This window comes from Alexandromys fortis, unplaced genomic scaffold (genome assembly GCF_014885135.2).
Source record: "Alexandromys fortis isolate MF-2015 unplaced genomic scaffold, M_Fortis_MF-2015_v1.1 scaffold_7, whole genome shotgun sequence".
Classification (NCBI taxonomy): domain Eukaryota; kingdom Metazoa; phylum Chordata; class Mammalia; order Rodentia; family Cricetidae; genus Alexandromys; species Alexandromys fortis.
The window spans coordinates 3,983,457-3,997,785 of record NW_026067920.1 but is presented as its reverse complement, the minus strand read 5'-3'; the positions used below and the strand labels follow the sequence as shown (position 1 = coordinate 3,997,785).

Below are 14,329 nucleotides of genomic sequence, written 5' to 3'. Positions count from 1 at the left end.
TGTTGAGAGATCTCTGTTCAGCTCAGTGCCCCATTTTATAATTGGGTTGATTAGCCTTTTACAGTCTAGTTTCTTGAGTTCTTTATATATTTTGGAGATCAGACCTTTGTCAGTTGCGGGGTTGGTGAAGATTTTCTCCCAGTTAGTGGGTTGCCTTTCTGTCTTAGCGACAGTGTCCTTTGCTTTACAGAAGTAGTCTTGGACTTTTTCTAATGTGGGAAGCTTTTTATTACTATTGCAATGTTGTGGCTGGTTATAGATATATTTGAATTATTTTTTTTAAATATTTATTTATTTATTATGTATACAATATTCTGTCTGTGTGTATGCCTGCAGGCCAGAAGAGGGCACCAGACCTCATTACAGATGATTGTGAGCCACCATGTGGTTGCTGGGAATTGAACTCAGGACCTTTGGAAGAGCAGGCAATGCTCTTAACCACTGAGCCATCTCTCCAGCCCCTATATTTGAATTATTTATTTGTCTCTTTGATTTAAGAATGTTGTATGCATCTGGGAATCTATCCATTTCTTTTATATTGCCCATTCAGTGGAATAGAGATTAAAAATAGATCCTTAAGACTTTCTGTTATTTATTTATGTTACAATGTCATCTCCCTTTCATTTCTTTTTTTTTTTTTTTCCTGTTTTTTTGTTTTGTTTTTTTGAGACAGAGTTTTTCTCTGTGTAACAGCCCTGGCTGTCCTGGAATCACTCTGTGAACCAGGCTGGCCTCTAACTTACAGAGATCCACCTGTCTCTGCTTCCTGAGTGCTGGTATTAAAGGCAGACACCACTACCACCCAACTTTCTATTTATTTCTAAATTTTAGTCATTTGTGTCTTTTTCCAGGCTGGCCTCAGAGATTTGCCTGCCTCTGCCTTCTCTCCTACGTGCTAGAATTAAAGGCATGTATAACCATCCTCAGCTTGATTTTTTACTTTTTATGTGTATGGGTGTTTTACCTATATGAATGTCTATCTACCATGTGCATGCCCGGTACCTGTTAGGTCCAGAGGAGTGTTAGGTTTCCCTGGAACTCAAGTTACAGATGGTAATGAGCTGCTGTATGGGTACTGGGAAGCAAACCTGGATCTTCAGGACGATTAGCCAATGCTTCTAACCACCCAGCTATATTTCCAGTCTTTGGGGTTCTTGCTTCTTGGGGGGGGGGGGAGGTTCTTTTGTTACTGTTTGTTTCTTTGTTTCTTGAGACAAGGTCTCATTATGTGGTTCTGGCTAGTCTGGAGAGGTCTGTCTGCTTCTTTGTACCCAGCACTGATTAAAGTTGTGCATCATGACACAAAACCTCTCTTCCAAGCCTTGGACCGAGTCACATTCTTCCTGAAGTGATTGAAATGATTGAAATGTTTCCACATTGACTGAGATGCTGGCCTTCGGACTGAGGCTTAGATATTCCACCTAACGCTAGGACAGAAGCCAGTGACTCTTAAATTTCTTGAATGTTTTTATGAGGAAAATATGTTGAAGTTTTTCAAAGTTTTTCTTGCACCTGCTGCAGTAATTATGATTTTTCTTCTCTGGCCTATTCATGAGTGTTATTATTCTAGTTTTCTAACATTAAACAAACCTTAAGTTCCTGTAATAATTACCACTTGCATGTGATAATTATATTCTTTGGTTGAGATTCTATTTGTGTTACTTTATTGTCTTGATAGTCATGGCCTGTAACTTTCCCTTTTGTTGCTGTTTTTAATTACTTCTGTATTTGCACATGGTGGGAGTGTCGATCATTATACTTTCTTTAAAGGAATTAGAGAGCTTTGAGTTTTCTTATTTCAGCTCTGAAACACCTTCAGGCTGCATTGGAACGAAGTGATAAGAGTTTTTAGAAACTCAACAGCATTCTCTTTCTCCCCGTGGAAAGCTTCATGTGATGAGGTTAATTTTGAAAGACTTAGTTTTTAAATTTCCCTTTTCAGCTAAAATTTCAAATTTTGTATGCAGTCTCCAAAGTATATTAAGATTTGTTTGCTTGCTCAGGACAGGCTCTTCTGATGATTACTTTAATTGTATCCAAAAAAATCTTTTTAAGACAAGGTCTTATTAGGGAGCTCAAGCTTGCTGCACATTGTATGTTGGCCGGCTGGCTTTTATCTCTGCTGTCACCACCTCCTCCTGAATGCTGGGATCGCAGTCTAGTGTCACCATACTTGGCTCTGTGGTCTTACAGATAAGTTTTCACGAAGTTGTTTGAAAGTCTATGGTTTCCATGTTGTTAGCTTTGTGTGTGAATTCACCTGGGAGCATGTTAGCAGCTTGAGTTTCTAGGTGCGAGGGCCTATTCATTTCTAGGTGTTCTTTCCCCTTGCTGCATTATGGTTACAGTGTTTGGACTTTTCTATATCCTGAATTGTATAGACCACTCCATTTGCAACCTTATTATAGCTTTCTATTATTAAAACAGAATATTTGAGACAATCAACTTCTAAAGAAGGAAAGTTTATTTTGCTCTCAGTTTTGAAGATTTTAGGCTCTAGTCAGTTAGCCTTACTGCTTTGGTACCTGTGGTGAGACAGCATGTGATGGCAGATAGAATCAGCCCAATTTACAATGACTGGGAGGCAGAGAGATGGAGGGAAGAGGTAAAAAGCCACTGACCCCTTCAAGAATGTTCCCCCCCAATGATCGAACTTCTTTCCTGTAGTCCCCACATCCATAGTTTTCATTACTTCCCAATAGCCCCATGGCCTTTGTGGACTATAGTCCTAACTAGAGCAGAATTTTTAGGTGTCAGCTTTTGTGAATGTCTCATGTGAACCAGAGATACAGATGTATTTCTGCTTATGGCATTTGTGATACTTATACTAGAAGCACTCTGCCACTAAGGTGCATCTCCACTTTTTTGGAGGAAGAATCTTGCTAAGTTGTCCAGATTAGCATCAAACTTGAAAGTCCTCCTGCCTTAACCCCCTGAGTATAACTAGATGTTTCTATTCCACCCACCAGTTCTTGAATAACCACTATGAGGCTTAATATTAATTAATTAATAATTAATAACACTGTTTGGCCTATTAGTTCAAGTTTATTATTAACTTGCTCTTACAACTTAATCCATTTCTATTATTATCATGGCTCATGACTTGCTACCTCATATCTTGCTTCCCCAGCCCTGCTAGCATCTGCCTGACTTTTGACCAAAGCATCTTCTTTATTAAGCATTGGTAGTAAAACATTCAAAGCATAGAGAGAGACATCCCACATCACTGAGTAACTAATGTTACAAGGACGTACTACCATACAACTCCCAAGGTTAGCCCAGACTATATAATGGGGACCCTGTCAGGGTTTGGTGGGGGGGAGAATTTTCTTTGGTAAGTTAACATCATTCACATTTGTTATAATAATTTTATAGTTGGCATCAATGTTATCACTATCTTGTAATTACTTTGAGTATTTTTTTGTATGTGCTGTTTTCTTCTCTGATACTTTCTTCAACACTTATTTCTAAACATATTTGACGATGAGGGAAAATTGAGGATTTGTACTCATGTTTGTGTGGGCCTTGTGCTACTTCTAGAAAGAACAGGGAAGTCCTAAGGAAGGTAGGTTCTTAGGCCAATAGAGGGATGGCCTGCTTTAGAACATACATGCTTTTTTTTCCCCCAATTTGTTTTATTTATTTGTGTACGTCTGTGTGCATGTAACAGAGGCCAGAAGAGGGCATTGAGTTCCCTGAACCTGGAGTTACCTTTAAGCTATGAGCTGCTTGATATGGATGCTGGGATTTGAACTGGCATCTCCTGAAAAGGCAGTAAGAGCGACCTCTCCAGCCAGCCCAGAACATGTACTCTTCATAAATAATCTGGGTCCTGTAGAGAAGGAGGTGACTCCTCTGAGAGTCATTCATGAGGCTCTGCCCTCTAGACCCCACCTTCTAGCATTGCTATACAAGGAGGTAAGCCTCAGTGTGGATTTGTGGGGTCAAACTATGTCCCAGTTGTGGTAGATTCTTTATACTTACTGCTTCAGTACCCTAGTGCCTAGTCCCCTGCATCTCCTGCCTTATTTGACTTGAAGGCATTGACCACACCTCCTCCTTTCTCTGTTATTGTCAGTGAGCCAGAAATCTTATTATAGATTGTTGTGAGCCACCATGTGGTTGCTGGGAATTGAACTCTGGACCTCTGGAAGAGCAACCATTGATCTTAACCTCTGAGCCATCTCCCCAACCCCAGTTCCACTCTTTCTACTGTGCTGTTCCCATTCCTTCTCTTCATCTTGCTTATTTGCATTGCTTCTGCTTTGTCTGAATATAGCATCTTTAGATAATTCTTGGGACATCACTTCTAAGTACCCTGGTCCTCTGATAAGTGAAGCACAGCCTCAACATGTCCCCTCCCGTCTGAATTCCTCATTGACAGTGACAGTAGGGTTCCATTGGATTTAAAATTCTTGAGTCACATCTTCATTTTAATATGCTGTGGAAAAACTGTTCTCAAACCTAAACACAGCTTCTTATACTAAGGTTTTATAAATACTTATATTTTTGAGACAGGGTCTCATGTAATACAAGCAGGCCTCCAACTTTCTATGTATCTGGACAATGACTTTGAACTTCTCATCTTCCTGCTTACACCTGAGTCCTGGGATTATAGGATTACATGGGATGTACCACCATGTCCAATTTATATGTAGTACTGGAGATTGAGCCCAGAGTTTCATGAATACTGCGCAGAAGCTCCTAAGCTAAGCTTACTTTCTCAGTCTGAGACTGCTAATTCTGCTTAGGAAAGCATACACTAGACACTGGAATACTACACCTGCACCGCTGTGCTCAGTGTGTGGTGTGCTTACCCTTGTCCTGAGGCTGAGAAGAGGCTGCTGAGCTGCATCCTCACACACCTACAGCATGTCTTCTCCAGACAAGGCCAGAGCTTTTTTGTCACTTCATGGTTTGCATAATCGTCTTTGCTTTTGGTTATTTATTATTCTCCTTTTTACATTTGTTAACTTGTTTTCGGGAGCACATTAACACATACTTGCTACAGAGCAAGTGTGGAGGTCAGTAGGCAGCTCACAGAAGTTGGTTCTCTCCTACAACATTATTGCAGTCAGAACTTGGCAACAAGTGCTTTTTCTCAATAAGCCATCTCATTGGCTATTTTGCCCTCTTTTTTTTTTTTTTTTTTTTTTGATTTTTCGAGACAGGGTTTCTCCTTAGCTTTTGGTTCCTGTCCTGAAACTAGCTCTTGTAGACCAGGCTGGCCTCACAGAGTCCATCTGTCTCTGCCTCCTGAGTGCTGGAATTAAAGGCGTGCACCACCACCGCCCAGCTAGCCTTTTTCTTTTCTTAAGATAGGTTTTTATGTAGCCAGGCTATACTGACTAGAATAACATGTCTTCACTGCCATGCCAACTTCTTTCTGTGCTTTTTGTTACTACTGCTTAAATCTTTTTTTAAATTTTTTTATTTATTGAGCTATACATTTTTCTCTGCTTCCTTCCCTGACTCTCCCCTCCCCTTCAACCCTTTCCCATGGTCCCTATGCTCCCAATTTACTCAGGAGATCTTGTCCTTTACTACTTTCCATGTAGATTAGATTTATATATGTCTCTCTTAGGGTCCTCATTGTTGTCTAGGTTCTCTGGGATTGTGGTTTGTAGGCTAGTTTTCTTTGTTTTATGTTTTAAAACCACCTATGAGTGAGTACATGTGATAATTGTCTTTCTGGGTCTGGGTTACCTCACTCAAAATGATGTTTTCTAGCTCCATCAATTTTCCTTCAAAATTCAAGATGTCATTATTTTTTTCTGCTGTGTAGTACTCCATTGTGTAAATGTACCACATTTTCCTTATTCATTCTTCGGTCAAGGGGCATTTATGTTGTTTCCAGGTTCTGGCTATGACAAACAGCTGCTATGAACATAGTTGAGCACATGTCCTTGTGGTATGATTGAGCATCCTTTGGATATATACCCAAAAGTGATATTACTGGGTCTTGAAGGTTGTTTCCTAATTTTCTGAGAAATTGCCACACTGACATCCAAAGGGGCTGTACCAGCTTGCATTCCCACCAGCAATGCAGAAGTTGTCATCGGTGTTTTTGATCTTGGCCATTCTTATAGGTGTAAGATGGAATCTCAGTTGTTTTGATTTGCATTTTTCTGATGACTAAAGATGTTGAATGTTCCCTTAAGTGTCTTTCAGCCATGTTAGATTCCTTTGTTGAGAGTTCTCTGTTTAGGTCTGTACTCCAATTTTTTTTTTCTTTTTCTTTTTGGTTTTTCGAGACAGGGTTTCTCTGTGGTTTTGGAGCCTGTCCTGGAACTAGCTCTTGTAGATCAGGCTGGTCTCGAACTCACAGAGATCCGCCTGCCTCTGCCTCCCAAGTGCTGGGATTAAAGGCGTACGCTACCACCGCCCAGCTTCCTTTTTTTTTTTTTTATTGCCTTAAATCTTTACTGCTTAAATCTTTAGGGTCTATTTGGAATGCAGTTCTGTGCAGGTGTCCTTGTCTTTCCCTTCGTTCTGAGTTTAGATAACTAGAGTCCTCTTCTGACCCTGTTCTTTTCAGAATGGACACTCCCAGTCCTTGGTACTCTAATCCTGTGAGTTGTCACAATGGCGGCTATTATTAAGCAAGTGAGATGTGCCTTAATAATGACATTGTGGAAAAGCCTGTGATGGAAGGAACTAGGGTGATGATCTGGGGTGACTGAAGCTCATTCTTAACAAAGAACTGTGAACTACCTCTACCTTTCCATTTTCATTGATATTGCATACTTGGAACCTTGAGCAGACCTTGGGGAAGAGACTCAATGTCCAGTCAGACCTGGGCACAACAGGGGACAAATGTTGAAATTCTCAGACATGGCTGAGGTCCTGGGAAGTAGAATGAATGTCCCTTAACTAATGACCCTCTGGTGCCTTGCAAAGGAAAGTAGGGCAGCACTCTTGATTTGGAAAGTCCTAAGTTCTGAGTCGGGGTTCCCTCAGGGAATCTTTTTGGTGGGTTATTGAAGCAGTAATGGCTAGTTTGGCAGATGGGTGAGTAGCTTTAGGGATTCACAAGAGCAATCTGCCCTTCTGGCCTTTTGCAGAATCTTGCCTTAAACACTTTGTGCAGTGTTTATCCTGATGAGATGGCCACTCTTGATAATGTGATGTGTCTCCTTCCTTTACTTTACAGATGATGTTTTCTTGCCTAAAGACATCGACCTGGACAGTGTGGATATGGATGAGACTGAGCGGGAGGTGGAGTATTTCAAAAGGTAACACGAGGTGTGCGTGTCAGGACATTGTTGGGTTCCTGGTTGCTGAGCTTATCTCGTTTTTCTGTTCCTGTGACCTTCCTGTGACATTTCTGTCACCCTGGATGAATATCATGAACAAGCCAAATAGCAAACAGCCCAACTCTATTCCCTACCCCATACACCTGCTCTTACGTACACACTTGGTTTTCTCTCTCCTCTTTCATTTTGTCTATGTTGATGGTGGTTCCCCTGGTTGAGCCTGATTCAGCAGACTCACTTAACTTCCAAAACTGCTACTTCTGATTCTAGCCTCCCATGTTCTTAGACACCTTGCAGGTGAGTCTCATGTACATGTGGCATTTGAGCATACTAATATGACCTTCTTTAAAGAGAAAAGTAACACTAAAGATACACGCAGCTATTCTGGTGACCAACCTAATTGGGACCATATTCAAGGATGTTTCATTTACTATATAAATTGTGGCAACAAGAAAATACCCTTTTTTTTTTTTTTTTTTTTTTTAAGATAGGGTTTCTCTGTTTGACAGCTCTACCTATCCTAGAACCTACTCTGTAGACCTAGTGGCCTCAAACTCACAGAACTCCACCTGCCTCTGCTTCCCAAGTGCTGGGATTAAGGGCATGCGCTACCACTGCTTGGTGGCTTAAGTATATTTATAAAAAGTCCAAAAGAGCTTGTGAGCAAATTAATTTAATTTTTTAATTTTTTTCAGTAATTTTTTGTATGTTTGATTTTAAAGACAGGATCTCCCATAATCCAGGCGGGCCTCAAATTCTGTGTAGCCTCCTGCTTCTCTCTTCTTATTGGTAGGATTATAGATATACATTACCATATCCCACTTGAATTATTAAAGTGTCTAGGCAAGGTGGTTAGATACAAAGTCAATACAGGTGATTCTGCTTTGATGTCATAAACTGTAAGGAACTCCAGAGGGACCACATACCAAATCTGCATTCTGAAACTTTCAACTTTAGCATCCCCGCTGGATTTGATCCCTAGCATGGGGAAGAGGTGCTAAATGCCTTGCTGTCTTGGCATCTGTTCCTAGGTACTTGTGGCCTGGAATGTAGGCTGGTGTGAGACTGGTTACCAAACAAATGCTCTGCTGCTGAATAGCTTCCGTATCCCCATGTTTGAGATAGTATCTAAGATTCTCAGACAGGCCTTGAACTCATGATATTCCTGCCTCAGCCTCCTAGATGCCTTAGTTTACAGGTGCTTAGCCACCAGTCCAATAGCCCCTACATTCCTGGCCACAAATATCTGGGAACAGATGATAAGAAAGCCAGGAACTAAAGCCAAGACTGAAACTGAGCATTATGATGCATTCCTGTAGTTCCAGCTACCTGGAAAGCTGAGATAAGGTGATAACAAATTTGAGGCTAACCTTGATTACACAGTGAAAACCTTTCTCCAAAAATATAAGTAGGGACTAGAGGGATGGATGGCTCATCAGTTAAGAGCTCATACTGCTCTAGCCCTAAGACCAAGTATGATTCTCAGCATTCATGTCAGTAGCTCACAGCTGCTTCAGGACACTTGGTGTCATCTTCTCACCTCTTTGGGCACATATACTCAGGTATATATACCCTGACAAAGACACACACATCTACATATAATTAAAATAGAAATAGGGCTGGAGAGATGGCTTAGCAGTCAAAAATACTTGTTCCTTTTCCGGAGGACCAAAATTCCAGTGTCCTGTATTCACAAGAATGGCTTAAAATCTCCTGTAACTACAACTCCAAGAGATCTGAATTCTTCTGACCTCCACAGACAGACACACATGTGCATAAATAATAAATCTTTTGTTAAAAAAATGGAATATGGTAAACAAAAATAGGTCAGTAACCACAAATAAAAAGGTGCAGTATCTCATAGTTGTAATTCCAGCACTCAGGGGGCTGAGGTAGGATCATTGTAAGTCCAAAACCAACCTTGGCTACTTAGTAACTACAGGTCAGCCTAGTAAACAAAAACTAAATGAAAATAAAAGTATCTGTTAGAACAGTGGTTCTCAATCTTCCTAATCTTAGGACACTTTAATACAGTTCCTTATGTTATGGTGACCCCTGACCATAAAATTGTTTTGTTACTACTTCATAACAACTTTTGCCACTATTATGAATTATAATATGAATTTCTGATACACAGAATATCTGCTCTGCAACCCCTGTGAAAGGGTTATTAGGACACCCCACTCAGAGGTCATGACCCACCACAGGTTGAAAACCATTGTATTAAATGATACTAAAAAGCTTGAATGTACGTTTATATGCATCTTATTTACAAGGCCATACTTGAAATACCCAGACATGCTCTTGCACACCTGGAAAATGAATTCAAGACCAGCCTGATCTCCAAAGCAATATTATCTCAAAAAAAAATCTACAGAAGAAAAAGGGAAGTGACAGACAAGCAAAAAGGACTGCAATATTGCTGGACATTGTGGCACGTACCTTTTTAGTCCTATCATTCAGGAAGCAGAGGCAGGCAGATCTTAGTCACTTTAAGACCAGCCAGGGCAATATAGCGAGGTGCTTGTCTCAAAAGCAAAACAAAACAAAAACAAGTAGAACTGCAATATTGGCCACTGAAGAAAATCCACCTGGTAAAGCAGTGTACCAGAAGAGTGTGATGGCTGTTCTTGGTTGTCAGCTTGACTACATCTGGAATTAACTAAAGCCCAAGTGTGGGTACATCTGTGTGAAATTATTTTCTTAATTAAATCACTTAAAGTAAGAAGACCCGCTTCTAATCTGGGTCTTCTGCGATGGGAAGATCCACCTTTAATCTGGGCTACACCTTCTGCTGTCTGCCTGTGTAAGGACATGGAAAAGGGTCCCTTTGCCTGCTTGTTCTCACTCTTCACTGGCAAGTCCATTCCTTCACTAGCCTACAGAGTCTACTTCTTCAGGATTCTGATGTATACTGAAGACCAGCTGAGACATCCAGCCTCGTGGACTGAACTGATTGGATTCTTGGACTTTCCATTAGTAGACAGCCATTGTTGAACTAGCTGGACCGCAGCCTGTAAATTACTCTAATAAATAACATATATAAGTGTACACACACACACACACACACACATTTGCATTCTATCAGTTCTGTTCCTTTAGAAAACCCTAACTAGGGGCTGGAGAGATGGCTCAGAGGTTAAGAGCATTGCCTGCTCTTCCAAAAGTCCTGAGTTCAAATTCCCAGCAACCACATGGTGGCTCACAACCATCTGTAATGGGGTCTGGTGCCCTCCTCTGGCCTGCAGGCATACACACAGACAGAATATTGTATACATAATAAATAAGTAAATAAATAAATATAAAAAAAGAAAACCCTGACTAATACAAAGAGAAAGGACAAAAATAAATATTACGGAGGAAACAATTTTTTACTTGGGAAGGAAGAAGCATGTAAAAGAAAAAAGCTGTGTTTTTCTACATTGCTCTCAGCTTTCAGCTGTGATTCCTAGTCAGTTCAGAAAATAAAACCGAAGGCTAAGCAAGTTAAGAGGAGGGAGTAAAACCATTATAGACCCTTTTGTCTCAAGAGTAAACGTGAAAGAACAGATCACAGGGACTAACTGTATGGTTCAGTATAGAAGTTAACTTGTTTTTCTCTACACCATCAATAATTTGAAGTTGTTGTTTAAATAGATGTAGCATTTATCTTATTGGTAGGGACCTGCTTAGCTATGTGAGGTCCTAGGTTCCCTCCAAAAAAAAAAAAAAACAAAAGAAAGACAGAGAGGAAGGGTAGGTCAGATAGCATTTACCATAGTACCCAAATCACTCCAGTACCCATGATTGAAGTTATTGGAGGTTATAAAAGACTTATACACAGAAATCTAGGGGGCTTTTTTTGTTTGTTTTTTGTTTTTTCAAGACAGGGTTTCTCTGTGTAGTCCTGACTGTCCTGGAATTCACTCTGTAGATCAGGCTGGCCTCGAACTAACAGAGATTCTCCTGCCTCTGCTTCCTGAGTGCTGTGATTAAAGGCATGCTCCACCACCACCCAGCTTCTAGGAAGCTTTATAAAGAAAAACACTATAAAGGGGGCCAGCTAGAGGGCTAAATGGGTAAAAGCACTTACTGCCAAGCCTTACAACCTGAATTCGATCCCTAGAACCCAAATAGAAGGAGAGAACCAACTCCTGCAAGTCTTTCTCTGACTCCCACATTTGTACCTTGACAGACATACCAATAAGGAAGGAAGGAAAAAATGTCTAAAAAGGAAAACAAACCTCACTGGAGCTGGAAAGATGGCTCAGCAGTTAAAAGCATTTGTTGCACTTGGAGAGGACCTGAGTTCATTTTCCAGCCCTCATATGATGGTTTACAACTGTCTATAACTCCATTTCCAGGAAATCCAGTGCCCTCTTCTGGCTTACTTGAGCACCTGGCATGCATGTGGTACACATGAAAACATGTAGGCAAAACACACATACACATAAACTTAAACCAAAATCAAAACCAATGGAGATCTTGTTTAAAAGACAGGAAGAGCTAACATCCAGAAGCCTTTGAATTTCCCAGATTTTATCTCTAGGCTTAAATTTCAAGAATGAGGCTTCTTTAGAGAAATGGAACTGATGGAATGAATATGGATATAAAGAAGGGATTTATAAGAGTGTCTTACAGGCTGTGGTGCTGCTAGTCTGTCCCTTCTCTCAACAGAAAGACCACAAAAATGGACATTACAACCGTCTCCAACTGGTACTAGAATCTCAGAGGATTCCTAGAAAGTTGCTAGTCTCCAGTCTACGTTGGAATCCTGAAGAATTGAGTTCTGTTACTCAATTCAAAAGGAATGCTTCAGCAACAGGATATGAACTTGCCAGCCAGAGCGAGAGCAAGCAGGCAAAAAACAGCTTTCCTCCTCTTATGTCCACTAAAGTGTAGCCCAGGCTTAGCATGCTCTTCCTACCTCAAATCAGCGAATTAAGAAAATTTTTCACAGGAGTGCCCAGCTGCTTGGGTTTTAGTTGTTCTAGACATAGTCAACCAAGATTAGGCATTACAGTCATGAAACTTGTGTTTCTAAAGCGTTAGAGTAAGTTGTGATTGAATCACGGAGGGGAGTTTGTGAGTAGCACCAAGGAGCAGAACCCAGCAGCTCCTGGTAGAGACAGACACAGATGGGATATTTGAGAAATGCTACTTATTTCAAGTTTAAAAGCAAACAGGAGTGCTTAGTGTAATGTGCCACCAGAAACACAGCTCTGCTTCTAGGCCTGAGAAATGGTTGCCAGCCCATGTGGCTTCACACACATGCTGTCCTGTTCATTTTGTTTGTAATCACCAAAAGCTTTATGTCCCTCTACAAGAATTCCACTGCCCATTAAGAGCAGCTGTCTGCAGTGCAGCACCAAGAAAGGTTTTCCACAGCAGCGTCCAAAGTGACTAGGCTAGCATAAGACACATGGTGCCAGATTACATATGCATTCATCCACTGACAGACCTTCATCACTATTTCTTGGTACTGAGGCAAGGTAAGTCTTGGCAGTACAGGGCAGGAAAAGGTGTGGCACTGTGTCCTGACTGAGGTGACCCACAAGGATAGAGCCATGTGTTGGTACTAATAAGTTCCATACTTGCTGGCCATGTGCTTTTCATGAATCATAGATCAATAAAGTAAGTTTTTTAATAGTTGGGTATAGGGAATGTAACTCATTTTGTAGAATACCCTGGATTCAGTCCCCAGCACTACATAAAACCAGATGTGAAAGATATGCATACCTATAATCCCAGCACTTGAGATGTAGAAACAGAATGACCAGAATTCAAGGTCATTGTCAGGTACATGGTGAATTGAAGGCTAATATGTGACCCTCACTCAAGAAATAAAATGTTCGGTGCTGGAGAGATGGCTCAGTGGTTAAGAGCACTGGCTGGTCTTCCAGAGGTCATGTGTTCAATTCCCAGTAACCACATGGTGGCTCCAAACCATCTTTAATGAGATCTGGCACCCTCTTCTGGCATGTGGGCATACCTGGAGGCAGAATGTTGTATACACAATAAAATAAATCTTAAAAAAAAGAAATAAAATGTTCACAGGACATGTATGCACGTAAAAAAGACACACAAGGAGGAAATTACTGCTGTGAAAAGTGAAGATATTTCTGAGAGAAGAAGGAAGGACTGAGGCCAAAGAAATATTGGGGGTTGGTTGTCAGGACTGCAGGGACTGCATTGGGGCTGTGGGTAGGCTTCTGCATCCCAGCATCATTATGTGTTTCAGTCATTCATTTTGATACATTTCACAAAAAAAAGGTGTGGTTTGTTTATACCTTTCCAGAAGAATAAGATCAAGGGAGCCTGCTTTCCCAGTGTAAAGTTGTAGAAGCCTTCCATTAAAACATTTGATGGCCATACAGAAGAAGCCCAGAAACAGCTTTTGTGGAAGCACTAGACTTAGGGTGTGACAGAAAATGGATTGGTAGAGTACTTTAGAAATGAAGGTCTTTATAGATGGGGCTGTGAAGCTGTTCATCCAAAAGGAAAAAGGGAAATTGAATTGGATATCCATTCCACACCATTCTGTTGTTAGGTCAGTTTGTTTGTTTGTTGTTTTTAATAAGACAGGGTTTCTCTGTGTAGGTCTGGCTATTCTATAACTCACTCTGTTGATTCTCAGAAATCCACCTGCCTCTGCCTCCTGAGTGCTAGGATTAAGGCATGTGCCACCATCACTCTTCCAACACACATTGTGTTGTGTAAATATGTATGTATATAAAACTTTATTTTATGTGCATTGGTATAAGGTATATTATATATTGGTATAAAGATGTCTGGAATTACAGATAGTTGTAAGCTGCCATGTGGATGCTGAGAATAGAACCTGGGTTCTCTGGAAGAGCAACCAATGCTCTTAAAACCACTGAGCCATCTCTCCAGCCCAGGGGTTAAGATTTTAATGTCAAAAGCCAGCTTTTGACCAAGATAACAGGTATAATAGAAATCTGGATTTGCTTCTCAGTACTAATTCCATGCAAAATTTTCATTTGGAAGAAAATAAATGTTTCTGAAATCAGAATAGGGAAAGGCTTCTTATATTTGAGCCATAACCTGGATGCAGAGGTTTGTACCTGCAG

At 40.7% G+C, this 14,329-nt stretch overlaps 2 protein-coding genes across 5 annotated transcripts in view; one reads left to right on the top strand and one right to left on the bottom strand.

Annotated features, from left to right (window-relative positions):
- Positions 1-14,329, bottom strand: part of Tnip2 (TNFAIP3 interacting protein 2) — a 90,919-nt gene that overhangs the window by 45,125 nt on the left and 31,465 nt on the right. The window lies entirely within an intron of this gene.
- Positions 1-14,329, top strand: part of Fam193a (family with sequence similarity 193 member A) — a 125,673-nt gene that overhangs the window by 108,075 nt on the left and 3,269 nt on the right. For all 3 annotated transcript variants that reach the window (XM_050140782.1, XM_050140781.1, XM_050140780.1), the window contains one exon: positions 7,154-7,235. In XM_050140782.1, the coding sequence (XP_049996739.1) occupies positions 7,154-7,235 (82 nt within the window). The remainder of the gene's footprint in view (positions 1-7,153; positions 7,236-14,329) is intronic.